At 39.3% G+C, this 17479-nt stretch overlaps 1 protein-coding gene across 1 annotated transcript in view; it reads left to right on the forward strand.

The window, feature by feature from the left end:
* LOC139740774 (kappa-type opioid receptor-like) overlaps positions 1-7054 on the forward strand; it is a 46698-nt gene extending 39644 nt beyond the window's left edge. The window contains exon 2 of the mRNA XM_071651348.1: positions 6973-7054. Coding sequence (XP_071507449.1) covers positions 6973-7054 — 82 coding nt within the window. The remainder of the gene's footprint in view (positions 1-6972) is intronic.
* The last annotated feature ends 10425 nt before the right edge of the window (positions 7055-17479 follow it).

Below are 17479 nucleotides of genomic sequence, written 5' to 3' on the forward strand. Positions count from 1 at the left end.
CTTTGTTACTTATCTTTTTATCTTGCCAACACGTGGACTACCTTATCAATATATATATATATATATATATATATATATATATATATATATATATATAATGATCGAAATATAGTAATTGTTGTAGGTCGGGGTCAAATGTTCAAAGTTAACGAGTGAATGGCCGAAGATTGCAGTTAAACGCTCAGAGCGGTGACGCATATCGCATACTGTATTCCGAAGTCGCATTATTTTTGGATACCTGATACAATAATTGGATTCCTTTTATTTCGCTTCCTCACAGCTGTTAAATGCTTTAATGACGGCTTTAATGAACAGCAAGTCCCCAACGCTCCGGTATTAAAGTGGCTAGGGTGGCAGCTTCTTTCTTCTTTTCGTGTCCGGTTGTTTTGTTTTTTGTTTTTGCCGGCGGCGTATCACGTGACAAGATTCACGTGACAGCATGCGGAATGCACACGAAGCGTTCTGCTCCACCACCCTGCACGAAAAACCCTACGGTCACTTGACGGTTATCCACCTCTCCTCCACACACTCCCGTAATTTTAGTCCCATGACGCCAACTCGAGTTGTACTGTTGTAGACGAGATAATTAGGTCGAGGAGCGTGTGGAGACCAGCAAGTATTTTACGAGGATGCCGAATTTAGATGGCGTAATTGATTCGTCTCAATAGACCTCCAGTCACCAATGGAAAAAATAGTGTGATATTCTCAAACTCCGTAATCAAAGGAAAATAAAATACCCCTCGGACGGCAAGGAGCAACTCCTGCCGAGGGAAGACCCAGCCGTGTGGAGAGATAATGTAAATATGTTTTCAACTCCCATACGCGAGAAAGTATGATTTTTTTTTTCACATTGAAGAGCTAAAGAAAGAGAAAAATGGGACGACATTTACGTCAGCACGCGTCCATCAATAGTAAACAAGTCGTTACGAATATAACTGTTTATCCACGTTACTGTAACTACAATGGCACATCGCATTTTTTAATAGCTTCAATACGATCCCTCGTTTGATAAAAATAGACATAGATTAAAGCTTGCTGTCACCTCGCTCGGTAGATTGATTTATTGTTATTCTGTTTTATCCTTGGCTGTGGGTTTTCTGCGCGACAAGACTCGCATGACAGGCGGACATTACATTCACTTTCAAGATTATTGGATGAATAAATATAATACACTTTTAACTTTTTAAGTATTAAGCAGTAAAAGGACACTAATCAAAAAGGAAAAACAAGATTGTGGCTTTTTTTGGCTCAGCACAAGGTTGAAAAATATTTTCGGTAGTAGTCACCGCATGTCATATAGAACAAAACAACACGACTGCTTGTATTCTTACGATTCTACAAGAGGACAAAAACAAACAAATACTAGTACCCAGTCCAAACTCACATATACACACCCACACCCACGCACACACACACACACACACATGTATGTATATAAACATGTGTGTGTGTGTGTGTGTGTGTTCATATAGAATTCTAGCGTTGTTAGACAATATATACCTCACAAAGCTACGTGCTTCGCGCATTATCAATTGATCAACAATAATGAAAATTATGACATGACTACTGACAAATAGATGATTAAAACCACTACGAATATTGAGTTGTACTATAGCCTGAGAAAAATTGTTAACCATGTTCACCGAATGTGTTTTTATGAAAATATTTTGAAAAAATGCCTAATGAATTAACTATTTGAAATAATCGCAAAAAGGTCTAATATGTCAACTATTTGGAGTCATCACTTCTTCTTATGTTACTTTGCCTTCTCGCTTTTTCGCTTTTATCTCATAATCTGCACAGTTCCAAAAAACTCTTCTTTTACAACATCAAAAAGTATAACAAAATCCACTACACGAGGAGATTGCACATTTTTTTTTTTTTTTTTTTTTTGCTTGCGAAGCCCCCAAACTACGGAATAATTTGCAATTAGCAATCAGGAAATTCCGAACTGTAGCATTCCAATTGGGACTTAAAATACACCTGTTCAATGAACTGGTGATTATTGTTCAGCTTATCTGGATCTCTTGCAGCGCAGAAAATACATAGGTTGTGTGCTTTAATACGAATCGATACAAGAATTGTTATTATTTAGCCAAAAGTACTATCGCTTAGGGCTATGTCCCAAACAGGTGCTGCTCGTGAAGTACAGCGCTACTAAATAGTTCACTTTGCATTAACCCTTCGTGGGCTTTTGTTTTGGGGGGACACTGTGACTCAGACCCCGTTTACAGTGCGGGCCCGGGCCGAGCCGAGGCCGAGCCCGGCCTCAATTGCGGGACCGAGCCCCGTAATTCTGTCCGTTTACAGTGCCGGGCTCGTCCCGGGCTTTTAATTCAAACCTTTCAATATTTTGTCGTAGTGGCGCTCTGCTTGTAAACAAACGCAATTTGGTATAGTCTGGTTTCCAGACCCTTTGCCAACTGGACTCCGCGGCGACGAAGTCGTCGTTCGGCAAAGGTCTTTGCCGAAGGAAAAATCCTTTGCAGGACAAAACCACCTTAAACTATGCTAGTTTTCGACGTTGAGGGCGTTAATATCCTGAATAGCGAAATAGTTCGGGCAGAGGGTCTGGAAGCCAGACTAAATTTGGTACCGCATTTGGCCCAGTTTGCGTTTACAGTGAGAAAAGGCCGGGCTCCAGAGCGTGGCCAAATGCGCGGCCGATTTTGGCCCCGCATTTGGCCTTTTGCGCGTTTACAGTTGAGACCCCGTTTACAGTGAGTGAAAAGGCCGGGCTTGGCCGAGGCCGAGCCCGGCCTTCATTTCACTGTAAACGCGCAAAATTTTAAGGTGGTTTTGTCCTGCAAAGGATTTTTCCTTCGGCAAAGGCTTTTGCCGAACGGGACTTTGTCGCCACGGAATCCAGTTGGCAAAGGGTCTGGAAACCAGACTATACTTAATTGCGTTTGTTTCAGTGCCGTTTTGTTAAAAAGCAGATCGCCACTACAACAAAATATTGAAAGGTTTGAATTAAAAGCCCGGGCCGAGCCCACCGAACTAAACGGACAGAATTGCTGGGCTCGGCCGCGGCTTGGCCCAGCCCCGCACTGTAAACGGGGTCTAGGTGGACACGACTCCCGACTCCCAATCGGAGGACCCGAGTTCCATTCACGACCAGTGCTTATGTCCTTGAACAAGAATTTTTTCATGTCCCTCTCGACCCAGGTGTATAAATGCGTATCTGGCAATGCTAGGGTGATAATAATGGCAGAGCAATGACAACACTGAAGAGGCTGTCCTGGATGAAGAAGACCTTATGATGATGAGGAGGACGATGATGATGATGACGAAGATGATGATGATAATGATGATGATGATTATTATTATTTCCATTATTATTATTATTGTTGTTATTATTATCATTATTATTATTATTATTATTATTATCATTTTCTTCTTAAGAGCCGAGAGTCACTGAAAATCTTAAAGCGTAACACTGTGTGCACTGTCTAAAGTCTTTGACACAGGAGTAAAAGACTTAAATACTGTCAGGGCTGAACCCAATGTAGGGAAGTCATGACGTAGGGTCGCGGCATGATGTGACCATCCTGAAAGCTGTGCGCTAAAAGAAGAAATTTATAGGAAATAATATCATATAAATTGACTGTTTTCCATCATTCAATGTTATTTTGATTAATTTCTGACATAAATCATGCAATAAAGTTGTCTCTGCTTTGAATGTAAGAATCTTCATTTTTACCAAATTTGAGCACTGGAAAAAGTTCGATGCGGCTACGAAAAGTGCCAAATCTGCGACGTCACTAAATGTGTATGCAGCCCAGTGGGATTTACGTATCTATAGGCAAACTGTGTGCACTTTTCAGGAAATTGGTGTGTAATTTGTTGTCAATCTAGAATAAATCGTCCGCCAAAGCTATATATTCACGTCGTGAAATTGTTTGTTTGTTTGTTTGTTTGTGTTCATTGGAATCATTTTTTACACCCATAAATTTACGGAAAAACAAAGTTTTAAAAGCACAAAACCTATCGTCAGCTCAAGATTCACGATTGCCGTGATCAGCTGTTCCTTCGTATAGCCACAATTTGCTGTTATTATTGACACAACAAATCGATCATTGTGGGGGAATTGCGTACAGCTGAGGTAATCTTACATACTCATGAAGGATGATAACTATTAAAGTCAAAGAGCTGTAATTGATTGGAAATGATTTTTACACCCATAAATTTACGGAAATACGACGTTTGAAAAGCACAAAACCTACCGTAATCAGCTCAAGATTCGCGATTGCCGTGATCAGGTGTACGCACAACAGTACCAGCAGAATCGGCAGTGAAGAGGTATTCCTTGATGCCGTGATTTCAGCTTGATTCTTCTTCGAAATGGCATGATGAAGGTTTGTTAGATAAATGTGACCTTCTTTTTCTCTTGGGTGTTGGTTTAAATTCTAATTTCTACCTCAGCTTGCTAAAAAAACAGTCTAACAAAGCGGGAAACTGCATCATTTCCGTGCTGAGCAGCAGTCACGATACACGTGTTGCATGCAAGCATGCACCGCTGCTGCAGCGATCCCCATAGTATAACACGTAGGTTGCTTGTAAACAAGGGGGTCCTCGGCGCAGTTGACCAATCGTGAACACGTATTTCTATCACGTGTCTTGGTAAGCAATAAGGCTGTTTACGCGTCTGGGAGACGATTTACATAAACTTACGCATGTTTCAGACGAATTTATGAATGAAAGTGAGTAGCATGACATCATGCCATGACCATATTTGGAATAAGCAGATATAGAGTTTTCTGTAGGTACCAAATGTGTCAGGGTTCAACGCAGAATATCTAAGACACGATCGCCAAAAGAACAGTCATTTTCGCCGTAAGCGAAGGCGATTTGGTCTTTAGACGTAAGATTTTGGCAAACTTTTGAGATTGACATCCCACTTTTCTCTTCAAAATTCCACATTTTGTAGGTTGTATTTCGAAATGTTGTTGATATCAATCAGAAACTAGAAAATTTCCCATACAACGTGATACCAAAATGTCAATTTGGTCCCTGAGGTAGATCATTTTTTGACCTTTTTCGGGCTGTAGCGCAAAATCACATTTGCCGAGAAGTTTCGGGTTTTGCCAGAGCGGGTCTCATATAGCCGTACGGCAAATCAGCTCATACACATTTTGGTGACGTCGCTCAAATCCGATGTTTCTCGTGGCGAACGGAGCTACGTGGTCATGGAAATTGGGTGTTTTTTCAATCTCAAAAACAGTTTGGGGGTAAAGTTACATCGTCTAAAAGATACCCAGTTTTGTTAACTAGCTTCTAAGCTTTCCGTAGATATCAAACTTGTCATATTTCTAGACTCTCTATAAATTTCTGCTTAAAGTGCGTGGCGTGAGCGGAGTGTGTGACAACCATCAATCTACAAACGAAAAAAAAAAGAGGATTTCATGCTATAGAAAGAGATAGATAGATAGATAGATAGATAGGTAATTGTAGTTATAGATAGATTGGTAGATAGAAAGATAGATAAATAGATTAGTAGATAAATAAATAGATGGATAGATAGATCATTGTAGATATAGATAGATAGACAAATTGATAGATGGATAAACAGATAGATTGGTAGATAAAGATATATAGATGGATAGATGGATAGATAGATAGGAGGATAGATACATAATTATATCGCGTTAACATTCTCGACCCTTGGGACAACTTCATGCAATTCCAACTTTCCAACTTGTTGTGATAAAAGTAAAACGAAGAACTGCACTAGATCGCTCACCTACAAGCAAGATGGTGTTAAGGAGTTTCGAAGCTCCTTAACACCATCTTGCTTGTATCTAGAAGCTTGTATTTCCAAGGAAAAGAGTGGATGGAAGGCGGAGGGAGAAAAAGCTGGAGAAGAAGAAGAAAAAAAAAGCGGGTCATGACGAAAGGGTAACAACCGGAGCTCCGCAGAGCATTGTCGTAACGCCGTTGCTCCATCATCATAAATTCGACACTGTATTGTGGGGTTTCGAATTGCGCACAGGGAATTAAGTCAGGGAGAGTGTCTACTTAGACAAGCCGGGATAAGTTCGCTTTGCGAGTCAGAATCTGGAATATCTGTTATTTTGACTGTTCGACTCATTGTTTGCGGGAACCGGGGTGAAATTTGAACCAATCAGAAGACATGAGAAGATCGAGTGGGATTGTAGATATGCTAGTTAATAGCGAGAATGGGAAGTCACTATTCTGAGTTTTTTTTTTTCATTCACACACACAAAAAAAGCAAATCACTGGACATATTTGTGACGCATTTTTTCTATTTAGACAAATTAAGGCAGATCTGTGATAACATTCAACAGACCTCACGCCTTGTAATAATCAATGTCATTTTCTCTGCATGTACAATTCACACAAGCGCCAACAATCAGAGGAAAAAAAAAATCAAAACATATTTTTCCGAGTCAGCCAAACCCATTATTGAAATCACATCTCTGTGTTGCGGCTTTTTTTTAAATTTCATATCGCAAGGAGAAGAACCACGAAGTCTCCCTTAGGCTGTGAGGATATCGAAAAGAGGAAAATTGAAATTGCGATAGCTCGTCTCCCTCCTCCACGACTTTAAGAAAACGGCATTTTGGAGAGTGTGACTGTGTAAATGTCGCGATGACATCCTCCCGCGCTATGCACGCATCAAAGTGTCATCTTAAATGTGTCCGTGAGTCTTTTTTGTCGTGTCAGCGTCTATTCTGAATTGCATATCTTTTTCCATGCATGTTGTTTGTCTCTCCTTTCATTTCTTCTCAACCCCTCAACCATTTTTTTTTATCTGCTTCTATCTCGCGACTGTCGTGTATAAAAAGCGCCTTCGCGATTTATCCAGCCGAGACATGAATTGTTCATCAGAACAGGATGTTACGTACATATTGTTGTAATACGTTTTTCATGTTTCATGAGCCACTGCTCAAGCACCTAAATTGAGTGGCTGATATTGCCTTTTTGTATCTTTAATGTGACGGTTGACAGTTCTACCGTGCGAAATCTCATCTCCATCACGGTCTACGTGGCGGCTGAAGCCGTCAGCGAGCACAAGACCGTCACAGGGTGAAAGCTAGATAAGCTCACGCGTCAACCGTATATTTTAAGAATGAAGTTACGCGAATGAGATTCACATGTATCTCGCCGTCAAATTTACGATAACCCTTCTTCGTAACAAGTACCGCCAGCGGTGTAATGAGTAACGACGTGGCGGATGATCTTTGAAACATTGAATCACTTTTCATCATGGCACAAAGAAGAAATGAACACATTACTTCAAACGCACAGACTGAATGTCGCATCAATTATTAATCGAAAACAAAAGTTTCAAAACTTCTGTCTTGTTATCTCGTTTGCGCTGACAGTCATGTAGTTTTGCCATCCGTAATAATGTGACCAGTGTCAGGACATGTGACTCGGCACATGTTTATGCAAGAACCAATGTTTGACGGCATTTAAACCTTCGATGCTAATCATGGTCGTAATGTTTGTCACGGGTTAGAGAAAGCGATGGCCCGGCGACTGTTAAATATATTATAGGCTCTGACTTGCGTGTAGACAGTTGATAGTCACGTTTCACATCCTTTCGTTCTGCATTGATCATTCTTGTCCACATGAACTGCCTCGACTGCGTATCATGTTCATAAACGCACAGAATTGGGCATTGCTGACTTGGAAGAGAGTATACTACGTAATTTCTTCTGTATAAGATATCATTAGGTCCTCAGTACAATTAGTAGCTTTGTGAAAGAAGAAATGCCATATTCAAATCGAAATAATTGGTGCACATCTTTCGTCATCTTTTTGGTTTGTGACTGATGTTTTGTTGTGTTTTCAAAACTATATCTAAGATTCTTGTTTGCATGTTGTTTTGAGTGGAAAAGTGTCGTTTGTAGAGGGTTATTTTTTGTTATAATCGATGATTTATTTCAGCGATTAAAAAGCTCAAAGTGAATGGGCAGACCACAGTCACTTGAAGACCCTTAGATATCAGGAAGGTCTGTGCGGAACACTCGAGAACAATGTTGAACAAAGTAAGTTGCAGCTCCCAAAATATGGACGGTGATGCAAAATAAAAGCGTCCAGATTAAAGAAAGAAAGAAATACAGCTGACCCTGATTAAAAGCAACCCGGCAAGGATATTGAGAAGGACAAAGAAAAGCCAAACACAACCCGTGATTCACTTTCGCTTCCCACAATGCCAAGGGAAATCCAAGTACGACCAAATTTGCCACACTGGTGTTGGAGCTCAAAATAAACAGCGAGAGCTGGTGTTGAGCTTTTCCTAACCCGAATGCCAGTGGCACCAATCACAGCCAAAACCTCTGTTCCTGAAAGAGAGATTTTATTTTGTTTTGTTTCGTTTCGTTTTGCCTTGCTGTATCGCCCTTCACTACAAGGAGTTAAGGTCGTCCGAGGAAATTGTCGGTAGCTGCGATGGGTAATTTACTCTGTTGCAGAAAATCGCCTTCTAGACAATCAGGACCTGCCACCAGGAGAAGGAGCAGATTTCGTGTTGCCGCGTAACCTTTGACCGGACTGGGCTGATAGACCTCTAGGCCAAAAACAATCAAAACAATACAAAACGAAACAAGACAAAACAAAGCCGTGGCGTCCAAATTCTCGTGTATCCGACAGAAAGATATCTCATTTGACACACAAGGCTAATCATATTGGAGACTTTGTCCCTTCATCAAAAACGATAAATCAATACTTCAGCATAATACGCGGGGAAAGAATCAAATGACATCGATCATCATTTTCACCCGTGTTCCCTCTATATCTTAAGCGCATGGATGTTGTTTTAAGAGCTTACTGGACGCATTTCGTCTGCTAACATTGTAGAATAGCTCTTTGGGAAGTCAAACGTCAACTCCTTCCAATGAAATAAAATCAGACAGTTATCTCAGAGGGATTGCCGATTTCACTTAGTTTTCTCCTTTATGTTTTTACTTATTGTTTATGGCTGGATCGACTTTCCCCAATATTAGCGCAGTTAGCATTTATCAATACTCGCTCTTTTCCCTCTTGCCTGCTTTAGGACAAAGTAAAGACATATCTTCCATCGCCACTTTGACAGATCGGGACTGTTTCTGGGTTGTTTTGTTTTGTTTTATTTTACTTTAATTCGCTTGTTGCAATATTGGTTTTTAGCATCCTCGTTGTTGCTGTTGATTTTTTTCCTCAAACGGATAGACTCTTTATGCGCGGATAATTTCGTTAGATTTTAAAACAATTTGATTAGTAAGAAAACCACGTAAAAATTGAATAATCTAGTCACTCTGTTTACATATTTTCAAATAACTTTAAACAATAACAGAATTCTAGGGTTTTTAATTTAAAAGATACCATTGTATCGTCTTACTTGCTTGATTTAAGATATTCCAAATATTCCACTCAAAGTGTGCACCAGATTATTGAGCTGCGATTCTGAAAATGCAAAATCTCCCACGTGAGGGAGTTTTTTTTAAACAATAACGGAATTTAGCGTTGTTTAATGAAAAAACACCATTCTATCGTTTTCAGTGCTTGATTCAAAATATTCCACTCAAATTGTGCACCACATTATTGAGTTGTGATTCTCAAAAAAGCAAAAGCTCCCGCGTGAGATAGGAGAATGCTCCCTCCCCCTTCCCCCCCCCCCCCCTCCGCTTCATTCCCCTGTTCTGTATTGTCATCAAGACGGATTGTGTCAATCACGAACCAGTGGTCCTGATGACTACTAGAATGTCTGTGAATGTGTAAATGCTGATAGAATTTTGTCTTAAGACGGAACACAAGTCCATGAGGATCGTCTCACAAACCCATTATACACTCATGATCTCATGATCAATCCAGTGTGCATGATAATATTTGTAGAGATCCCTATATACGACCTCTTATATAGCCATTTCACACTTATTGTCCGGCAAAAAGATCTGTTACTTTCGAAGGGTACGCAGCTGTCTCGCAAACCCATTATGCACTTATGATCCCATAACCAATCCAGTGTACATGATTATGTTTTTGTAGAGCTCCCTAAATACGACCCTCTTGTAGCCATTTCACACCTGTCCGGCAATGTGATAATAAAATATTTTACTTTCGAAGCGTACGCAGCTGAGATGGCGTCTTACTGAAGAGGGAGAGTTGGGGTGCAGGGGAGGGGTGAAAATTATATGCGGGGGCACAGGGGTGCGGGGGAGCTGGTCTCACGACTGACGCATTCTCCGTCCCATTTACCTACCATACCACTCTAATGTGACCGCTTAAAACTGCCCGACAAAGATCACTCCATTAAAGCCACCTCGAAAAAAAAAATCGAAGTGTTTCGAAAGAGGAAAATAATTTGTCGGGTAGAATTATTCGAAGGGATTAACTGGTTGTAAGGTTTTCATTCCCTGGGGGAAAACAGAGTAAATTACATCAATTAGTTTATATACGAAACTTTCTAAGGTACAACTACAGTCTCAAATCCAACAGTACTGGATCCCATGGCAGACCAGCTACAAGTGCAGCTGCATATGGGCTATCCAGTCATCTCCTGAGATGGAAGATGGAACAAACAAACAAAACAACACAACACAAGACAACAACGCCTACACGTCATCGGGGCTTTCGTCTGACAGACTGTGCGAATGAGAAGTGAACAAAGTTTGGATTATGACAAACCTTCAAGTGCAGAAGAATTTTAAAATCGTAACTGGCCGCAGCACATTTGGAGATCGGGACGCAAGAGAAAATCTGGCTGGCTGTATGTGATGAGAATCGTAACTCTGACTTTGCGAGTTACGTCTTTTGTTTTGATGTCCCTTTCGTTTCTCTGTGGGCTCTTGTGTCTGCTCAGATTTAAGAAAATGTAGGCCCTACCTCTCGTGCATACACCTTGCAACAACTAGGGTACACATACAATGCGAGGGCCCCTATGAATGAATAGTGCCACCGTCAATAAGGTTACCTTGGTTAGATGAAATCCACATGATTGTAGCTATCATAATCGATCCATTGCTATAAGCTGCAAAGAGCAAAGTGGATTTTTTTTTTCTCGAAATGACAAGTGTGACGTGATATGCGTGAAATTGTGAATGTAGAGGGCGTGCTTGCATTTCAATTGCTAGGGTGCGATAGTAATCTATCGATTATCTCTCGATGGTAGCGATTAGCTGATCAATCCTGCAATGGTGCATAGAGCTGCAGTTATAATCTTAGTCATTACGCCGATCATTTTTCCGCGTGCCGAATAACGATGTCTGTCATCTCGTATCTCTCGGGACGTGATGGCCATAAAACGTGATTTGTTTGAGACACCTGACGTTGGCGAATGAAAATAAGTAAGGAATTCATAAAGGAATGCGCAGAGATAAGATTTTTTTTTTTTTTTTTGAGATCTAACCTGTTGAGCATTTGCTTGTATCCACGCAACGCGGTTTAGTGCCAAGGGACCGTTCGGATTATGCCAAGTGCGTTTACTGCGGCATCCGTTGTACGGTACTTATGTTAAAGGGATGGTAGAGTTTCTGCTGAGATGGGGCTTGAGGTTTCGAACGTCTTTTGATATTCTTTTAACATAATGAGATTCCTCTTTGGAAATATGAAAGAACGTATAATTCTAAGAGGAATTCAATTTTTTTTTGATGAAAATTGAGTGATCCTAATGATAGGTGGGATTCATCTTTTATTAGGATGATTTTGTTTTACTTAATTTTTTTTTTATATCTCAGCCATTTCAAAACAGATTTTCATCAAATAAACTTTGAATTTCTCTTATGTGATATACTTTTTAACATTCCATAGAGTGGTTTCTTGCAAAACTTGAAAAAAGGTAAAAGCTAAATTCTCACCTCAACCAATACTATACCCATCACTTTAAGACATGAGGTTTTCGTGAGACAGGGTATGGGTCTTGTTGGCGTCACGTGACTGGGCAGATTGATGCTACAGTTGTGTTCTGTGGACACGTCGTTAGGCATGGTCCCCGCAAGAAATGGATACTCTGGCATTATTGTGGAGACAACACCAAGAGGCGGTATTCTCTCGGGCGAAAACACCAACATCTGGAACATTATAGGAGCACCTAACGCTACACATCAAACACTTTTTTTCCTCCTGAAGCACGGCGTGGACTGGTAATGAATGTGTCAGGAGCGATGCACATTGCGATTAACACTCAGAATTTCAAAGATAGGATATGCCCCAAAATGTCTCAATAATAGTGACGACGACGATGATGATGATGATAATGATGATAATAGAGATAATAATAATAATAGTAATGATAATAATAATAGTATAAAGACAAGAACAAGAACAACAATAATTATAATAGCAGTTGTATAGTAATAGTAATAATAATAATAATAATAATAATAATAACAATAATAATGATAATGATAATAATGATAAAAATAAATTAATTTGACGTGGGAAGATAACACTATTTGGATAGAATCGCAAGACCATTATACGACTGTAATGAAATGTCGATTTTCACAAACGGTTTCATGGCTGCATTTACCGGTATATAAAGCTGAGAGCTCTCCTAGTCGAGGGCACAGTGTTAAGATACAAGCCAGTTAGGAGATATTTCAAATGCTCGTGGGTACGATTGACCTTTCTTTTTTTTTTCTCAGTTGGTTGAGCACTTTTCCCGTTTTCAAAGCGACAAAATACATAAACTTGCCCAACGTAACAATTTATTTATTGAATGCATCAGTCATGTTCAAGCAAAGAATGAACTTGCGTAGACCAGGTGGCCAGTGTGGTCCATCAATAATAACACTTGGAAAAGTTTCCATTTCATTATTTCGCGTTTAATCCATCAAGTAAAGTTTTCTAATATCGACATTGCCAAATCCCACTTTTGCTGTCAGCTGGACGTGCTGGCAAGCACCGTTTAAGGATTACTCGAATAATCATTGCATCACGGGTGATTTTCTCAGTGAACTGAAAAAAACAACAACATCATGTCCTGTTGATTCAAATGACATTTTCTGCTCATGCGCAAAGCGGAACCCCGAACTGGCTTATTGGCGTAGCTTTGAATAATGCTTATTGTACTGTCATTATGTAAATGACCACGGGGGGAGAATAACTTCTTGGTGGCAGCTGCTTTTATCTATATCATTTCACTTAAGTCCAATGTTTCTTTGTCTGCTTTACTGAAAAGAAAATAATGAAGAGTCTTTTATAATCGCAAGTATCCTGTTTGCAAAGTTTATGCCACGTTAATTACCTCATTTTCCACAATGTTTCCTCGTTGGCGAAAGGGCACCGAGCCTCTTCAACGTTCATCGCTCGAGGCAACTCTATGGGGACTTCTGAGAGACCGATGCAATGTGACACTCTATAAAACTAACTCCCTTCTAAAATGTAATTTTATGTGTGTGTTTTTTTTTTATAATTCCGATAGAAGAGGGAAGGGGAGATAATGTTAGCATGATGACGTTATAGCAACGTTTTCTGCCATGCTTTTCATGAGCCGCACAACAGCTTTTAATGGAGGCGATCGCTCGGGCTGGAATGACATCAACCTTGATTATTTTGCAAAGGTCATACCACGTTTACTGTCCTACAAGCATTTTGTTGGCCATTTGCACGCATGTATGAGCATCTATGAAATTAATGTGTGTGAATATTTATCTAAAAAGAGGTGAATAATACAAATAGACATCATGATTGTTGAGAATTCATGCGCTCCTTTCCTCATTCAAATCAAATCGAAGTGAAATAAAGTCGAATACACATAGTAAATTGATACACTACCTTTTCTACAAATCAGATTTTGTAAACATTTTCTTTCTCTCGACATGGTGATAGATACCATGGAGATGTAATCGACAAGAATTTTTCGAAACGCTTTGTATGACAAAGAGGACCAAGAGGGGAAAATTCTTCCCTCCGCCTGGCGTTTTAACTCTTGTAGTCCCGCTGGTGAGACGTTCATGTACAATGTCAATACCGTTTATTTGGTGGTCCTGAAAGAGTTAAAGAAAAATTAACAGATCTTGAAAAGCATAATGTCAAACTTTTTGCTAAGAGACAGAGTGGCTCCAATAAAATCAAACTTTGTAAAATGATATTTCATGTTGTATTAATGGTGCTGTTTAGCATGAACTACTTAAACTTTTTTTTAATGGCTGGTTACAAATCAGTTTCTATTTGGAGAGGAAAAAAAAAATAACAACCTTCCAGCTCGCTCTAGTACTAAGGGAAATTCTAAACTATCTAGCGAAAGGGACTTTACCAGAATTATCTACAGTGTATCGCGTAACGAGTCTCACCTGTAAACAGTGGACATAGATATCACACTGGCATGTCCGATGAACCCTTTCTTGGCTATTATAATGCAAATCATCTTTTGTTTTGAACTCATCAGAGACTTGCATGAGATTTATCTACAATCTTGAAAACTGTACATTTGCTATTTCGATGTGGTATTGATGACAGTACCTTACTTTGTTGTTTTTGTTTATTATAACACATGGCGCCAATGGCTACCCTTTCTTTTTTTTTTAATGATTTTCAATGAATCATATTCTCCTAGTGATTTATGTTATTGATCAGTGTACAGTAACACTTGCAATTTAGCCTCCGGCTGCGAAAGGGTGCTATGCAGTCATGGCAGTGTTATCATCAATTTGTGTGTGTACCTGTTGGACATATTATGTTTTGAAATTTACAATAGATTATAACACCATTCAATCAATCATATTTTCTTTCTGTTTTAAAGCTACCATACGGGATTTGTTACGACGTTTGGTCAGCGTATTCCTGGAGTTTCGCTTTGATCAAGTTAGGTATATGACAAGTTACCCCGATGACAAATTGTCACCCGAGGCTACAGAAAACAACAACAACAGGAAATGCTTCCCCTGGTGTATGAATCTTTTCGTTAAGTTTATCCTAAGTAGTAGTAGAAGTAGTTGAAGAAGAAAAAGAAAAAGAAAAAGATTAAGAAGAAGAAAACATAACCCCACACTTCTCCGAAAGCTTATGATCGATCAGTCATATACCTTTTTTGTAAACGATCATATATATATCTCCCAAAGAGAGAGGGACAGAGAGAGAGAGAGAGAGAGAGAGAGAGAGAGAGAGAGAGAGAGAGAGAATTTGAACACTGCTTGGGCAAGAAAGAAATCACAACCACGTTCTGGTAAAAAAAAAAAAACCCAACAAACAAACAAACAAAAACAACAACAACAACCTGTCATCGACTTTTTTTAAATAGATATTCTGCTGGCGATTTGTGTTTCTAGAAAAGAGATGAGAGCGGTCTTCGGATCAGCTATCCGATCGGAAGAGATAAGAGTTGGATATTGATTCATGACATAACATCAATAAAACACAAACAAACAAAGATGGATAGATACGGGAAAGAAACATATGTATGAACCTAAACGTTGAGTGTATCCAAAGTAGTAGTAGTAGCAGTAGAAGAAGAAAAAGAAAAAAAATATGTATAATCTCAATCTCTCTCTCTTTCTCTCTCTCTCTCTCTCTATATATATATATATATGTATATATACATATATACATATATATATATATATATATATATATATATATATATACACTTGTATATGAAGAGCTTGCTTCCAAAAGGGGCTAAATCCATCATTTTTCAATGGATTTAGCGCCTTTTGGAACAAGCTCTTCATTTACCATACATGTCATATCACGTTCGAATAGATTTTGCATGTAAAGGCACTCTTGCTTGATGATGTAATACTTCATTAAGTATAAATATCAGGATTCGGAATTCTGCACTTTATAGCTTGTAGAATTCTTTGGGGATGGCATTCCCCTCTGAAATAGAATGTCATGAAAAGACGTAAAAGTTAGAAAGAAATTCATATTGATATTATATCAAATCTGAAAAATTAATCCTTCTTCATAATAACGGAATTTACGAGTACATATGAATTGACTGCACACGTATTTAATGTAATCACCTTTCTGGCTATTACACGTCACAATATAGACAACAAGGGAAATATAAAAGAAACGCTGTGAATGTGGCAATATCTTAAGAAGAGCTATATGTGGTATTTATCCTTGGTTTTGCTATCACCCCCGCATCTATATGATTTGCGTCGAAAATGGCAGTTCGGCAATTAGGTGACGTATTCGTTTGTGCGTGTGTGTGTGTGCGCGCGCGTGTGTGTGTGCGTATGTGTGTGTGTGTGTGTGTGTGTGTGTGTGTGTGTGTGTGTGTGTGTGTGTGTTTACATGTGCCTCATTGTTTACGGTTTATGTATTACGTAAGTATGAAATATTGACATACAGCGCCAGATCACTGTAAACCAGAAATCAAGGTAGAATCAGAACGAGGAAAATGCATCATTTTCGAGTATGAAAAAAAAAGAACGAAGTTAAGGCATGTATTGTATAAGAATGAGAAATTATGGTCGCTGCGAGTGTGTCCGTGTGTTCATATGTGCGCATTTATGAAAAAAAAACAACACCCAAAATATATTCGGATGTATGTTGGAAAAAAAAAATGATTAACCTGTTTTAGCAGCACAAGAGAGAAGAATACTCTGTGCAGCTGCTTATTTTTGTTCATATTAATTTCGTTGTTAACATGGACCTGATTTTGAATGAAATTCAAATAAAGAATATCATAAAACAAAAAAGTGTGTGTGTGCGTGTGTGCGCGCGCGCTCGCGTCTATCACTTCTATTATGATTAGATTGCTTCGTCTCCGAGAAATTGGCGACTCCGGCGCATGACCCCGAAGTCAAGACAGAATGACCTCGTGTCATGAAAAATGCTGCAATGTCCAGCGGCTTTCTAACGTAGGACCATCGATGCAATGCCGAGGGGTTAGCCCGGTGCAGTGGACCCCGTGTCTGCCCTCATCCTGCCAACAATGGACTCAGCGCGACCTTTAATGACCTAGAATCTCGCAATCGAGGCTAGCCAAATGAAATTCCCTGACTGGCATAGGCAATATTTTTTCCCTTTTCTCCATATTCAAGTTACTCAAGACGAACGTATTCATGATGAACTGGAAAAGTTCGTATTGCTGTTTTCTTGAGTCAAAAATTCATATTATAATCCAATTCTGAATCGCCAGGGCCGGAAAAATGAGGCAAACAGAGTATTCCATGAGGAAAAAGAAAAGCCCGCATCAATAAGGGTATTCGGTATGGGGAAAATCATGTCATCAGTTTGACCACGAATCTGTATTGTTTGAAACCTTTGTTTAAACTATGTACTAGTATATAGAAGGACTGTGAAATCGAGCCAAGCCGTTCCGTGCTGTCACCTGCATTCTTCAAGCAGTGACAAATGTTTCAAAATGCTTCAATATTTTTTTGGAAATATTTTCTAAATGATTGGGGGAAAAATATAAGGTAAATGGATAAATAAATCCGTGAAGTGTGACAAAGTTTACTGAATTATTATGAAATGTAGATAATGCAAAACTGCTGTATGGAAGCACTACCTTTTAACTCTTGTCATGGTATACCACACATAAGCATGCATGCTTGTGTCTGTACATGAATTACAC

Source organism: Diadema antillarum, unplaced genomic scaffold (genome assembly GCF_040938485.1).
Source record: "Diadema antillarum isolate AM-2024a unplaced genomic scaffold, OU_Dant_1.0 seq00000881_RagTag, whole genome shotgun sequence".
Taxonomy (NCBI): Eukaryota; Metazoa; Echinodermata; class Echinoidea; order Diadematoida; family Diadematidae; genus Diadema; species Diadema antillarum.